At 38.9% G+C, this 15,683-nt stretch overlaps 1 protein-coding gene across 1 annotated transcript in view; it reads left to right on the top strand.

Moving 5' to 3' along the window:
* Positions 1 to 15,683, top strand: part of Epha3 (EPH receptor A3) — a 383,817-nt gene that overhangs the window by 318,295 nt on the left and 49,839 nt on the right. Inside the window, exons 6-9 of the mRNA XM_023719233.1 lie at positions 1,121 to 1,245; positions 3,809 to 3,971; positions 13,795 to 13,897; positions 14,560 to 14,627. Of these exons, the coding sequence (XP_023575001.1) occupies positions 1,121 to 1,245; positions 3,809 to 3,971; positions 13,795 to 13,897; positions 14,560 to 14,627 (459 nt within the window). The remainder of the gene's footprint in view (positions 1 to 1,120; positions 1,246 to 3,808; positions 3,972 to 13,794; positions 13,898 to 14,559; positions 14,628 to 15,683) is intronic.

Below are 15,683 nucleotides of genomic sequence, written 5' to 3'. Positions count from 1 at the left end.
AGGCCATTTTCTTATATCTATCTAATATTTTCAAATAAAAATAGAAAAGAAAATTGTTTTCTTCATACATATATTTGGGTATCAGAAGTTTTTTTTTTTTTTTTAATTTTTTTCTTTTGGCCAGGAGTCAAGGTCTCTTATAACGTACCCTAAAGTACATTGATTTTACAATGTGCTTAATATAATTATTACTTGTTGTAATGGCTGATACATTGTATCAACTTGCAAAGTCTAGAAGTTTAGCCAAGTAACTCAGCAGCTCTGCATCCTTGGGGGTGGAGGCCGCGCCTCATTCTCTAGGAAGCTGATCACTGTGTTAACTGGAGAAGTTCAGAAGGGGCCAGAGTCCTCACTTTGTAAACACTGGGAGCCTCCGCAAGAGCAGGGCACGGAGAGGGTGTCTGTCATGCTGCAGCCCCCCAATGGCAGATGGCAGCTTACAATAAGAGAGAGAACGAGAGGCCAGGGCCCCCTCAGCTCTTGTTGCTTTTACTGTCTTCTGCTGCCTTAAATTGTCGCCATGTGCCATGCCACCCTGCCTTGGAACCAGTTGATTATGGACTGAAACCGCCACCAACTGAGAGCGAAATAAACTTGTCCTCCTTTAACTTTGGACATCAGGTATTTTTGTCTCAGGAGTGAGAGAATAGTAACTAACACACCTGTAGATGCCAAGGGACGCCTTGTGTATAATCAGTTCCAGGCTTTTTACAGGGCTGCCCATGGAAATGCTATCAAAGAGCTAAAGAATCTGGAATTAATAACCTTGCAGCATTATAACCAATATGTAGTCCTGATATTTTGTTCTTTAATATATCAAGTATATTTCATTGCCAACATAATAGCAGCAGATTGAAAACATCTGCTCCACTGCCACCAGGTCCCCAGAAGCAGACATCTCAGCTTATTTCCCACAGGCTTGAATGCACTGGGCTACGATTACACTCCCAGAACTGAATACGGGGAGAGCCTTGGAAGTGGAAAACGTCCTTTCTTAGCAAAGATTGGAGCACTACTAGCCTCTGCCTGCTTGTTCCCTTCTCTCTCTGCTACTGTCCCCACCCTCCCCAATTTAATAACTTGTTTCCTTCCTCTGTCCTCTCCCTTCCTCTTTTTACAGCTCCGTCACCTGTCATGACAATTAAGAAAGACCGGACCTCCAGAAGCACCATCGCTCTATCCTGGCAAGAGCCTGAACACCCTAATGGGATCATTTTGGACTACGAGGTCAAATATTATGAGAAGGTAGGGAAACAAGCTTGTGTTACAAGGGAAACAAGCTTGTGTTACAAGCTTGTGGTGTACAAGGCCAAGGCTTGATTTTCTTGTGGGCTGTGCTCTTGCAAAGAAACCAGGGATGTAGCTAATAAGCTCCTAGAGTTCTTTTGTGAACCACAGTCTAGTGATCACTGACTTACAGGCATAGTGGGGTATAGAAATTGTGTTGTCAGATGCCCTCTATTCTGCAGCAATGAGCAGCATCAAAGATGCCACTTTCAAATGAAGCCAGTTAATTAGGACAACAGACCACACATGTGTGTCCTTTCACTCATGACCAACAATTTTAGAGTGAGTTCTCAATGTGTTCATGAACTACCATTGGTTCAAGCAGAACTTTCTGACCATATTCACATTAATTTCATTTAACACAGGAAAATTGGCATCAATTACAAAGGCATTGTGTTACAGAACTAATAAAGAAATGCATTCTTGGCTGTGTAGAGGGAAATTTAGAAGTTGAGGGTGGACAGATGAATTTGTCTCACATTATAAAACTGTAGTTCAATAGTGACATTATTAAAATGAGCACATGACTACTCATAGAATTCAGAAAGTGACAGTTCATCATTCTAATGCTTATTTCCACCTTTTAAATTATAAGAAAGTTTGAGACTAACATATATTTCACCTTTATCATCAGGTATGTTTCCTTTTATAGTTACTCATGTGAATAGAATACATTTGTGTATCTGCCACTGTTTATGAAATATTTTAAAGTAAATTACAAGCAAGTAGTATAGCAGTTCACGTTATAGAATATTTCTGCATATATTATTTAAATATGTGTGGCGTGATAATCCTGAGAAACTTGGTAAATAGATTCCTTCAGAAACAAGAAAATTGAGAGACATTGACCTTGGTTGCATTTCCCATCACCTCACTGCCAATAAACATGAGGTTTCTGCTTCGACGCTGGCACCCCTGGCTTCACGTGTAGTCTGTGCGTGCACCCCACACTGGGGGCCTCCTCCACCCCAGAGCGGATCGCTGGAAGCACAGGGTGCGTGATTGGTCACGCCGCCAAACGGCGGAAAGCATCATTTTGCATGAAGTCGTTCATCCCTTTGTTGAAGTTAATGTATTTCTCCAGTATGACTTCATTTTTTTTAATGCTTCTAGCTACTGAGAAAAATGTCTCTTTTTTCATTAAAAGGAAATAAAGTCCAGATAAATTTAATGGTGCCAAAATCACAGTAAGGCTAGGTTTTCTTGTAGCCAAATGTTTATCTGACTGCAATTTTTCTTTTTAAAAGATTTACCAATGTACTGTGCAGGTTTAAGACTCTTTGTTGTATTAAAGACCGAACAAAATACAAAGAAAATTAATTTTATACTTCAAACTAGATTGAAGAACAAGGAGAGAAATAACTTCAGATTTGTGAGGCTGATTCTAAAGTACACTTGGCTATTGTTCATACCTTTGGCAACCAAAAAATTTTTTTGAGCTTATTTAAAGTTTTACAAACCAAATAAATATCATTATTATTTTAAAAGTACAAAGATCATTTCAAGGCAAACATCATTCCCTAAATATTTTTAAAATTGATGCAGTGAGATGTTCAATATATATATTCAGCAAACAGACATGATTTTCATAATTATTCACAAATGTACATATGAGTTTTACAAATATTTTGACTGTTTTACTGGAATTGTAGTTCATTAAGATCATTCTTCACTGATTAGTTCCCACATAATAGATAGTAACTGATTCTGAATACTTGGTGAATAATTTTTAATGACTGAAATACTGTCTTTATTTATAGACAAATGTATTCAACCTTCTTCAGTGTTTAACATAGTAATTCAAATGCTTGATTTGAGCCAACATCTTTAGCTAAGAAATCTATAACTGTTATATGTACAGTAGATGGAAAATAAGGGTCCAAATAAATTCAATGATTATGAACAAGGGTTGGCACACAGACCTTCCTGTTAGTGGACAGTGTGTGGATCTCCTAGTAGGCAGTGTGAAAGAGACCTGCATGGGGAAATATTTCTTACATTTTTTAGAAGGCTACTTGCCTCTACAGTGACATTGACTTAGATTAACAAGTCAAATATAATTATACTGAGAAATTTGAGCTGTGTATTTAACTTTCGTTTTTGTATTTAATATTTGAAAATGAATAGAAAATTTTTGTATTTGAGACTCAGTAGGATATTCCTACTAGGGTTAATTCAAAGGCATATTTCCTTTAGCTTATTTTTAATTTAGTTGCAAGCTTTCAAGTTTGGCTTTAAAGGGAATATGTTGTCACTCATCCATTCACTATTTAGTAAGAATAAAACCTAACTTAACAGAGCATAGCTCATTACATCCAAATTAGAAACTTCTGGAAATACTTTCTTGGTTAGAAGAATTCCTGTATTGTATCCAGGTTGTAAAATAACTGACGTTATTTTTTCATCCACCAAATGCTCTACATTAAAATCTTAGATAAATGACTTTGAGTAGTTCATTGCTTATGAATTGACAGCATCATGTCTATTTGGGACTCACGCGGTTCTTTTTTCCACCTCAAAGCAGGAACAAGAGACAAGTTACACCATTCTGCGGGCACGAGGCACTAATGTTACCATCAGCAGCCTCAAGCCTGACACTACTTATGTATTCCAAATCCGAGCCCGAACTGCAGCCGGATACGGGACCAACAGCCGCAAGTTTGAGTTTGAAACAAGTCCTGATTGTATGTATTACAATTTCTTGTTCGAGAGGACAGGTGCTGCAAAAAGCATCTCATACTTTCACTCTTTCTAAGTATTAACTAAGAGTCATACATTGAGTGTATATTGATTAAGACCTTTAGCGATAGAGGCCAATCTATGTCTGTGTATTTGTGTCTGCATGGGTATACATTTAGGTTTTCTTTCCTTTTCTTTACAACCCAAACACTTTCTAGGCCTTGAAGTGCTTCTGGTTTTCTATTAGCCATAAATTGCTCTTGAGGAACATTATTTAATATGATTAAAAACCCTCAGTGCCTATAAATCCAGCTGTTCCAAGTTCATTGCATGATTCAATGAACTACAAAAAGGAAACTTAGTGATCCATGAGGATTTTAATTTTGTTTTAATTCTTAGCATATTCAGGCACACTTAACAGCAAATACAAAATTTCTAAAATGTGTTTTATTGTTCAATTTGCATTCATATATAATTTGGGCAGCCTGTCTCTTTGATCATGAGTTTGACTAAAATTGGCAAGTATTATTTTCTTAATAATCTTTCTTTAAATTCATTTACTTCTATTTAAAAATAACTTGGCCAAAATAGACTTAAAATAGAGTGTCAGGGGACTGGGGAGATGGCTCAGTGGAATAAGCACTTGCCTGGCAAGCGACAGAATGAGTTCAATCCCCGGTTCAAAAAAAAAAAAGAAAGAAAGCTTTTAAAAAAAACAGAGTTTCAGAAAGTAATGTCGAAGTAAGCATATGACGTTGCTCACTAAAATTCAAATCAAATTCTTATTTAACATATTTATGAAGAGGCATAAATGATTAGGACAAATTTTGAAGAGAATCATACATGTACATATTTCTGTGAAAAAATATATATGTGAGCAATTTCTATGTAGTTAGCATATTTCTACCCTGAAATTCAGTTTTAAAATAGCCTTGAGAGAGTCGGGCAGATAGTTTAGTGGATTAAAGTTCCTGTTTAGGCAGATGCAGGGACCAGGGATTCTATCCCCAGTGTGCCGTGCTGGCCCCACCCCAGGGGCTTATTGAGATGGTGATTGAGTTTGGGTGTGGTGGCACACACCTGCAATCCCAATGCTTGGGAGACTGAAATCAGGAGAATCAGTACCAGTCTGACCTGTGTAGTGAGACCCTGTAGAGCCATTACTAAATTAAAAAAAAAAAAAGAAAGAAATAGAAAAACAACCTTGGAACAAGATAAAAGGTGCATGCCCTTCAGAATCAGATTATGACTGTCAGGTCCAACAATTACCAGTGCTGTCTTGAAGAAGAAATCAGTAATCTCTTGACAATTCTAATTTGCCATTTTTTCAAGCTCCTATATTCTCTATTTTTAAGTGTTCTATTCCTAACATAAAATCACATTATTATTGGTAAGAGGATATTTTATGCCCCAATTTCTCACCCAGTAAGAGCATTCAGGATCGACAAAAAATGGAAAAAACTATTCCATAATTGATGTAGTGAACATGTTATGAGATGCTTTGTGTCAATTAGGAATAATGAATTCCTATTTTGAGATAATATTGAAAAATTATTTGTCCATTATGTTATAATAATGAGTTTTAACTTCTGCAAGGTACTGAGACTGTATAATTTTTGGGAGTTAACAGCTCACAGCAGAAATATAAAAATTCCTTTACATAAAGGAGAACTACCAACCGCAAACACAAAAATCTACATGTAAAGACTATGACTTTCCCTTGGATGGAGTGACCAAAGAAAAGCAGCAGGTTGAAAATATGAGAAATGAAACATAAGCTCTCGTTAAATATCTAAACTAAATTTTAAAAATTAGATGACTTGATGATATTTAATTGCTCCTTGGCATTAGTATTTCTAACTCTGCCGTATTTATGTTGCAAAGTTTTTTTTTTTTTAAACTATGACAAATTGAATTTTGTAAAGCAATAAAGGAGTGTTTGAATCATTAACTACAAGAGAACCAGTATTTGTTATACAGCAAAGGGTGCCAACTAAAACAAAAAGATGAGGCAAAACATTATGGTGTGCTGTGGTAGGAACTAGGCAACTGGAAGATGAGAAAGTGTAGCTACCCCTAGGTAAATACCTACAGTGTTGATGCAGATTTAGAAGATTCATCTAATATCATGTGATATGGACCAGCACGGAATGTTAAATGATCAATAATTTACAAAATAAACAACAAATTCCAAAGTTTTAACGCAAATCTAGATTTCCTACAGATAGTGCTGAGGTAACAATTATGCAGACTTTTAATGAGCTGTTAGGAAGGTGGGGCATATAAGAAAACAACTGTTTTGATCTTGAAGGTCTTGGGAGACAGAGAATTTGCTTAGCCTGCATGAGGCCTCCACTTTGATCAGTAACAGCACACAAGCAGATACACACTGTGTATACATGCACAGAGAGAGACTGTCAGTACATACAACCTGAATCCAGGGTTTGTGCTTTGCATTCGCGAAAGAAACAAATAAGAGTCGAAGGTGAGTCATTTGCAGCTGATGGGCACGTGCTCAGATGAACGTGACAGGTCAATCTAATACTCTACGCAGCAACTTCCCAGGTTTGTATGTGTAACTTGTGTACACTTCTAGGTTGGCGATGATTAAATCATTTGCTATTTAAAAAGTGCATAAAATATTACCTGGTATGGGGCTGGGAAGATAGCTTGGCAGTCTAAGCACCTGCCTGGCAAGTGCAAAGACCACCCAGGTTTGATCCTCAGTACCGCATGCCGTGCCAGCCCCGGACCCCTGGATGTGTCATGCTGGCCACTGAAACGGTGTGGTGGTGCATGCCTGCAGTCCCAGCGCTGGGGAGGCTGAGAGTGTGTCTGTGTGCAGCACATATGTGTGTGGCTTAGTTCATTTTGTGGTACTCCCATAGTGTACCTGAGAGTGACTAATTTTTAAGGAAAAGGAATTTATTTTGATTAAGTCGGGCAGGTGGGAAGCCCAAGACGAAGGTGCCGCTGCTTGGCAAGTGCCGTGTTCCTGTGTGTCTCCTTGGGATGGAAGGTGGCAGGTCAGGGGAAGAGGCCCTTTGGCCACCAGGCTCCGTTTCCCAGTAAAGCCACATTAGGGCTCAAGTTTCCAACATGGATTTTTGGAGGGGACACCATGGCATGCATGTGTGTGTGTGGTTTGTGCTTAACAAAATAGTCCATAACTGGAAGATTCAAAGAATTAAAATACATAAAAATCTGTGAAAAAGTTGAGCATTGCTGTTGGAGGATTCCATTCAATATTCCTAGCCATGAAACTAGCCCAAGGTCAACTAAATCAGAAGCCTAAGTGCCTCACACCTCCTCATCATTGTTTTTAAAGAATGTGCATCAGTTTGAATCTTTGGGGCCCTATTACTATGGTACATTAAAGCAGCCTATCAAAAGCACAATAGAATCACTATAAGAAAATTTTGTACACCAAAATACAGAATTTCACAGGGAATAGAGTACTTTTGCATATTTTGTGCCCATAGATCATATAATAAAACGGGGATGCCTATTTAGAATTCACTGTGTTTCTCATTGTTTTGAATATTTTAGTTGTATTAACTTATTTAATCTTCAAGCAGGGCCAGCCACGTAACTCAGCAGATTAAAGTGCCTGCAAGCAGGTGCAGGGGTCGGGTGTTCAATCCCCCGTTCTCCCATGCCAGGCCAGCCCAGCCCCCCCGGGTGCACTGAGACTGCAATCGAGCCTGGGCGTGGTGGCCCACACCTGGAATCCCAGCTCTTGGGAGGCTGTAAACAAGCAGGTCATTATGAGTCTGATCTAGTTGTGAGACCCTGAACACCCTGTGGACCCTTCCCTGAAATACAGAAACAGAAAATAATAATAAATAAATCTTCAAGCAACCAATTTACATCACATAGCACATGAGTATAAATCTAGGCGTATTTCAGCTCACTGGAAGGAGCTTGTGACTGTAGCTACTTCTCTTTATGGAGACAAAGTCCACAGTGTACATCTGGTGGGTTAAAATGGAGCATGATGTGGAACAGTGAGAAAAGTTGGTTGGAGGAAAATAAGTTAAAATTAAATTTTTAATGGTCAGTAATATACCGCATTAAATTATAAGATGCATATAGGGTATTATGCATTCAAATGTTTACTGATTTTACTAACAAAAAAGATCTAATTTGGTTATGGGTTTTATTCTCTGAAGTTCATAAATAGTTAGTGCTAGAAGAAACTATAGAGAAGTCCTAAATCCTATATTTAATTGAAAAAGAAACAGAGATTTTTTTTTTTCTCATATCCTTTCCTGTCAGTTTCATTGAGATTTCTTTTGTAAACTGTCCAAGCAAAATGACTGAGAACTTAAAACCTCTATAAATTATTACGCTATCCCCAATGAATAGTGTGCAATGGGCTTATTATCACACATCTATGGAGCATTCTTGAAATCCTGGGACAAGCAGTTTTTCCAGACAAGTCACAGGCTTACAGTCAAAAGATAGAGATGTACTAGGGCAGCTCCTCTGAGAAGCAAATACCCAAATGGAGTTGAACGAGCAAGGATTTTATTGGGAAATAACTGAGAAAGTAAAAGGTAGAAGGAGCTGTGGTAGGCAGAAGAGTCTCACCGCGAGACATGTGTCTGTGTATTCCTCCCAAACCGCATTGTGTCATAGGCTTTCGGAGGTAGCTGGATCTACAGTGTGTGACGCTCAGATTAAGTGTGTGATCCTAGGATCACGAGGGTGTGACTACTACACTAGCCCACTGCTTGGGTTCGCAAAGTTCTGGGTGTGGATAATGAGAAGGTCCACCCGGGTGGGAGTGCCAGCCACCTTAAGAGAACGTGGCCTGGACAGGACACAAGGGACAGGGACAGAATTGCTGCTGACCTCTGCTGCTGCACTGTGGCTACTTTGTTGGTTTTCTGCCATCTGCCCACACTGAACTCTTTCTTCTCTGGGATGTCCCTCTTCTAAGCCACCCTATCTTGGAGCCAGATATGGTGGACTGAAGCCTCTACAAACTGTCAGCCAGAATAAACCTTTCCTTCTTTAGCTTTCTGTTTGATATTTTGTCTAAGCAATGAGAAAAGTAACTAAGACAGACTTTGGCTGAGAGAAGTGGAATCATTGCTGTGACTACCTGAATATGTGGTTCACAAGACGCTTTGGAACAGGCCCGTGGGAAGATTTGGAAATTTCAGAGATGGTGGCTGAGAAGTAACCCTGGACTAACTTAAATTGTGCATAATGGGAGGCTCTGGTCAGAGCTTAGAAGATAAAAAGAGAAATGCTGCTCGTCAATACCTGTGTATGGAGTTTCTATTGGAATCAAGCTCTGCAGTGGGTGTTGGACTCCAGACCAACTTTATACCTGGCAGAAAGTGTGCCTGCATTTTACTTGAGCTCAGAGACTTGGCCTGAGTTCGAGGTAAAGGCCAGTGGGCTAATTAATACTGCAGAAGAAGTTCCAAGATAATCTAATGTTGAGTCAGTATCATAACTACTACAGGGCCTTTTAGCCAAATTTATGTTGAGAATCAAGAGCAAAAGCAGTCAGGAAAATAATTTAAAATGTTGAGGCCATGAGAAATAATGGGACAATGGAAAAGATGGCCTCATGATATCACAAGAAATAACAGGTCTCAAGCCTGTGCAGCCTCGAAGTTGGAAGTTTGACTTTGCTTTGAGAAAAGAACTCCAGAGCACCATGCTTCAGACTGGATGTGGACTAGAGAATTTGTTCCTTGGGGTTAGGACGAGAGTGTTCAGTGATTCCCAGCACTCAAGAGAGAAGGAAGTCTGGCTACTGCTGCAGATGGAGCGAACCTTGGCACAAGCAGTGTGGTGCTGGTTTTGGATACATAAAGAATATAAGAGTTGTGAGTTCAGGTTAATTTCCACCCATATTTCAGAAGAAGTCCTGAGGGGTCTGGAAGTGTTCCCTTGGGAGGGTAATGCGTGAAGCTATGTAAATCTCAAGGTACAGTAGGGAACCCAGGAGGTTGGAGAAGCCAGGAACATAAATCATGTGAGGGAAGTTGCAAGAAATGAGGCAAGTCGCCCCAAGAGAGAAACCTTGGGATGTATAACCAGCTGAAGTATTACAGGAGGAGAGTCACCAAAATTCTTTGATGTTCACATCTTGCAGCAGACTGTCTCAGATGCTGAGCATGAAGCTATGGGACAGAATGTTTGCCCTGCTGGATTATGAACTTGCTTTGATCCTATTTCTTTCCATTCCCTCTTTCTGGAATGGAAATGTCTATCTTGCAACATTGTGTGTTTGAAGTGTTCAACTTCCTGTCATTTGTACATGTGCTCACAGATAAGAGTTCCCCTTAAATCTCAGAGGACATAGAGTTGGACATTGCTGAAGCTGACAGGTCTTTGACACCTGTTGGAAATGGACTGAATGACTTTGCTCGTGTTAAGATGTACACACAAAACCTGACGCTGTCTCTGGTGAGGCTCTTCAGAGGTGGCTGGATCTACGGTGTGTGATGCTGGAATTAAGTGTACCTGTGATCCTGGGAGTCTGCGATCTCTTAGTCTGGCAATTGGTTTAGTATACTTCTGGGTGTGGTTAATGGTAAGCCCACCCTGAGTGTGTACGGCATATAAGGGAAAGAAAAATGGTTGTTGTTGTCCCAAGTTTCCACTTCTTTGCTGTTTCACTCTCTCTTATGCCTCTGCCTGCTACGGACTGTTTTGCCTAGCTAATGTCCCCTGCCACATCGCCCTGCCTTGGATCCAGCAAATTATGGACAGAAACCTCTACAAACTGTGAGCCAAAATAAAGCTTTCTTTGGTGACTGGGTGTTCTGCCTCAGCAATGAGAAAAATAACTAAGACATTTTCTCATCTATGAAAAAAAAAAAAAAAAAAGGAAAAGAAGAAAAGAATGAGAAGGAAGAACATCATAGAGCAGTGCGGTTCCTGAGAGTCTCGGCTGTCCCAGTGTGGGGCACCCATGTGCAGAGAGACCATTTCCAAAATCCTGTCTGGGACAAGCAAGGCTCGAGTCTAGGGCCTCAGGCCGTGTCTACTTAGTAATTCAGGGAAACCTGGCCTATGCCTGTCGCCTGAAGTGAGCCTTTGAGGTGCAGCTGGTGGCAGCCTGTTCTCTGGACTTTTTACAGCAAAGATATCTGATCCAACTCTTTCATGACTGCTACAGTAGTGTAAAACTAGCTAGTAGTACAGAATAAATCACTTGTACCATTTCATATGAGGCCGTGCCGTGCGGGCTCGCTCTTAGTTCCCTTTTGAGATGCTTTGCAGATTTGTGATAGCCGCTCTTCTCCTGTTTCTTCTCTTGCATTTTTTTAATCTATCCTTTAAATTATCTATTTCAAAGAAAATGTTACAAATTCAGATCTATTTAGGTTAAAGATGATTTAGTGGTTCCTAGTGAGGTAATGGTATTCAAGTAATTAATATGCTTTTCTTTTCAGTCACAATTTGTTTATTCAATTAGCATTCACTGCAAAAACAATATATGCAAATATAAGCATGTGATGGGGCAGTACTAGGAATTGTTTGATTTTTATTTTTTTGTGGAGCCAGGAATTGAACTCAGTCCCTTGAGCTTGTCAGGGAAGCACTTATTCCACTGAGCCATCTCCCCGGCCCCTTGATTTTTAGAAAGAATAGTGACTGGGGGATCAGGGAGACAGCTCAGTGGCATGAGCACCTGCCTGTAAAGCACAAGGCCTAGGTTTGATCCTCAATACCAAAAAGAAAAAAAAAGTACAATGATTTTAATGCCTATGGATTTTATAACAGATCAGGCTAAGGATTTAGACAGCAAGCTAATCCTAAGTGGCTGTACGTTAGCCTTGTAAAATTTGCATTTCATTTTAAAAATCACAAAGTAACTTGCAAAGATTTTATGCATACGAATGATTGTCAAATTCATATTTTAAAAGGAGTACTTAGGTAGCAAAGTGAAAGATTATCAAAGGCATATGTATGGAAACCAATTAGGAATTTCTGATTAGATCCGAAAGAGAAATAGCAAGGGCTGGCTAAATAGCTCAGTGGATTAAAGCACCTGTAAGCAGGTACAAGGACTGGAGTTCTATCCCTGGGCCTGCAGTGCCAGCCCTGCCCCTGGAGCACGCTGAGACACCAGTTGAGACTGGGTGTGCTGGCATGCTCCTGTAATCCCAGCTCTTGGGAGGCTGTAAACAGGCTGATCACTACGAGTCTGATTTAGTAATGAGACCATAAACACCCTGTAGACCCTTCCCTAAAGTACAAAAAAAAAAAAAGAGAGAGAGAGAGGAGAGAGAAATAGCAACATGAACTAGTATAAGAAAGGGAGTTTGATGTTTCACTAAGAGGAGCATGATCAGGAGAGAGGGAGCACAAGGCTGCTTTTTTCCGAAATCCCACAAATCCGTGTTTGCACACTGAACTTTGAGAAGCACCAGTGTGGTGAGGGTCTGGTGAGGAAAGAGCCAGGTACATACTTTATTCTTCATGCATTTGCCCTGTCTGTTGCTACTGCCCCCTCTAGCGTAAAATCAGCCATACACAAAGAATGTTTCTATTCCAGTAAAACACTCTTTATGAGCAATAAAATTTGAATTTCATAGAACTTTCATGTCGCCAAACTTTGCAAGTTTTTTTTTCTTTTTTTTTTACAACCATTAAAAAATGTAAGATCTTTGTAAGTTCATGAGTTCTACAAAAAGTATTGGCTGGTCAGATGCTGCTTCAGGGCTACTTTTATTGACTTTCTGAATGAATAATAAGGCCATTAAAAAAGGCTAGAAATGTAGACGGAGTTTGTATGCGGTGTATGGTGAAGTCTGTGAAGCTAGTTTTTACTTTTTAACTTTGCCTTTGTCATTGACAAAATAATAGTCTATGTTTATGGAGTACAATGCTAAGTTTTGAGAAATACACACACTATAAATGACTATAATAAAACTAATTAGTATATCTATCACTTTCTTTTTTGGAATGAGATCATTTAAAAGCTTGAAATAGTCAATGTTATTATTAACTAGACGCACGTTGCCTTGTACCAGATTTTGAAAACTTATCCTGTGTAACTGACATTTTGTACCTATTGTTAATTTTCATTCTCATCCCCTGTCCCAGTTCTGGTAACCACAAATTTCTTCTCTACTTTTATAAATTGGACACTTTGGGATTCCTCTGAGAAGGGATACCAGGAAGCATTTGTCTTTCTGTGTTCAGTCTATTTCACTTACCATGATGTCCTGGAAGGTCATTCTTCCTGCAGCAATTGAAGTTTTAAAAATAAGTACAGATATAGGGGCCAAATAAAAACTCATTGGAAAGGATTTATACTTCTGCACTGGGAAGTATTTATTTGTCCAGTGTATTCACCTGATAACTTCTGGTTTATCCCATGAGTGTCTTGTCAAACAGAACAAAGACAAATCAAGCATATTTACAATAAGCAGTCAAATATCATTAATTGATGGCTCAAAACAGAGTGTTGGGCTGGGGAGATAGCTCAGTAGAATAAGTACTTGCTTGGCAAGTGCAAGGTCCTGAGTTCAATCCCCGGTACTGAAAAAAAAAAATTCCAAACAAACAAACAAATAAAAAATAAACAGCAAAGAAAAAACAAACAAAAAATACCCAAAAACAAAACAGATTGTTTGCTGTTCAATAGTAACAATTTTAATTGTGAATTGGGCAAAACTATGAAGCAAAAAGATTGGGATACCATTAGAATAAATAATTTGTCAACATTGTAGTGAACTTAAGCCACAATTTGGCAAAAAGTAGAATATGAGAGATTTCTAAGGTGTGCCACATACATCCCAGTGCTGAGGGGTAATTTTTTTTTCTTGTGTTCTCTCTTGGCGCTCACAGCATTCTCCATCTCTGGTGAAAATAGCCAAGTGGTAGTGATCGCCATTGCGGCGGCAGTAGCAATTATCCTCCTCACTGTCATTGTCTACGTGTTGACTGGGAGGTGAGTTTCTGGTCTGTTTTATTATAGGTTTTCATTATTGCTCTGGTCACTGCTAAAATTTGTAGCGGTCAATAAAGTTTATTAACAAATAAAAGTGTCTCCATTTATATTCTGGGCCCTTCGTTTTGCATTTCCCTTTACTTTTTCAGTTTAGTTTTGTTTCTCTCCATTAATTCCTGCACTCACCCTTCAATATACCACTTTCCTCTTTTGACCCTACTCCAAGTTTCTACCGTCTTTTTCCAATTATCCCCTCACTTTGCAAATAAGCCCAGATTTCCTTGACACTTTCTCACCCCAAACACAGGCAAAAGTGCCCAGCAGTAATCATTACCAACAGAGACTTTGCCTTCATTCATTCAAACAGTAGTTGTTAAAAATACTATAAACACATTCGAAGGCCATTATAAAACCTGAACTAGAGGGCTCTGCTCAGTAGGGGAGCAACTCTATGTGGCTCCTCATTAGGCAGTTTTCCAGAGTCCCCAGGAAAAGAGATTTCCCACTGAAGATTTAGGAACCATGAAGTCAATGAACTTTCACTAAAGCATTTAATTGTTTGAGAAATGAGCTTTACATGTCGTGCCTTGCATAGTTCGAATGGACACAACTGTTTTAAGTATAATCTCCTTATGTTCTGTCTTCCCTTGATTTACCTCTAGGTTCTGTGGCTATAACAAGTCAAAACATGGCGCAAATGAAAAAAGACTTCACTTTGGGAATGGACACTGTGAGTTTCCTAACTTTGTTTTGTCTCAACATTCTACTTATAGCCCTTCTTGATTTCTAGTTGGCTAACTTCCCCTTGATAAAGAGAATTCAAAGAAGTTTTATGGAAAAAAAATTGGGTAAATTAAATTTATTTTAAAAGGAGAAGGAAATTCATGGCTCTGCATTAAGTAATTTTTGCATGGCTCCATTTCAGCATACCTAACGGGAAGGGCAGCCTGTGGTTTATGTTCTAATAATGCACACGATGAGTACTACGAACTCTAGTCAGCTCTGCATGGCTGAAACGCAAAGCGTGGCTTCAATTTCCTTATTACCAGGTCTTTGCTAAAATCTAAATAGACTTTTCTCTTTCATAACCTCCAAGTAAATATAAACAAACTCTGTTTATGTGAAATGCCTTCTCCATTTTGTCAAGCAACCAGGAAAGAGTCTTTAGAATAAACTGTTTGTTTTGGAGTTACATGATATCCAGCTGGTAGGAAAGCCAGCACTTTTCCTCCCCATTTTAATACCAACAAATTTAGTCCCTTTTAATATTTTCTAAAAGAAATGCTCTTTTAGAAAATAACTTGTTTACATCTAGTAAAAAGACTCATTTTTTTCCATGACTGAGACAAATCATTCCAGGTGTTTTGTTTTTCCCAACTATAGCTCAGCTCAGTGTGGCAATTATGAGTCAGTGGTCTTAAAAGAATGGCATGTTCTTGTGGAAATTAGTACAAAGACGAAACTCAAGCTCATGTGCTCCAAAATATCTCAACAATTAATGTGGTCTTGTAATCATTACTTTTTTGGCATTCACTGTTGCCATTGAAAATTGTTTTCAAATCAACATTGAACTTCCTTGCAGTCATTGGATATGCATCTAAAGATAATAACTTTGGTTATAACTCAAGTAAAAGTCTTGATTGACTTTTTGTTAACATAAAGGAACTATGTAGTATCTAGAAAGGAGAGAGAGAGAGAGAAAGAGAGAGAGAGACAGAGAGAGAGAGAGAGAGAGAGAGAGAGAGAGAGAGAGAGGAAGAAAAAATATTATTCAAAATGTAAACTG

Source organism: Octodon degus, unplaced genomic scaffold (genome assembly GCF_000260255.1).
Source record: "Octodon degus isolate 3935 unplaced genomic scaffold, OctDeg1.0 scaffold00066, whole genome shotgun sequence".
Lineage (NCBI taxonomy): Eukaryota > Metazoa > Chordata > Mammalia > Rodentia > Octodontidae > Octodon > Octodon degus.
Note: the sequence above shows the minus strand (reverse complement) of the source record. Positions and strands in the feature narration are given on the sequence as shown.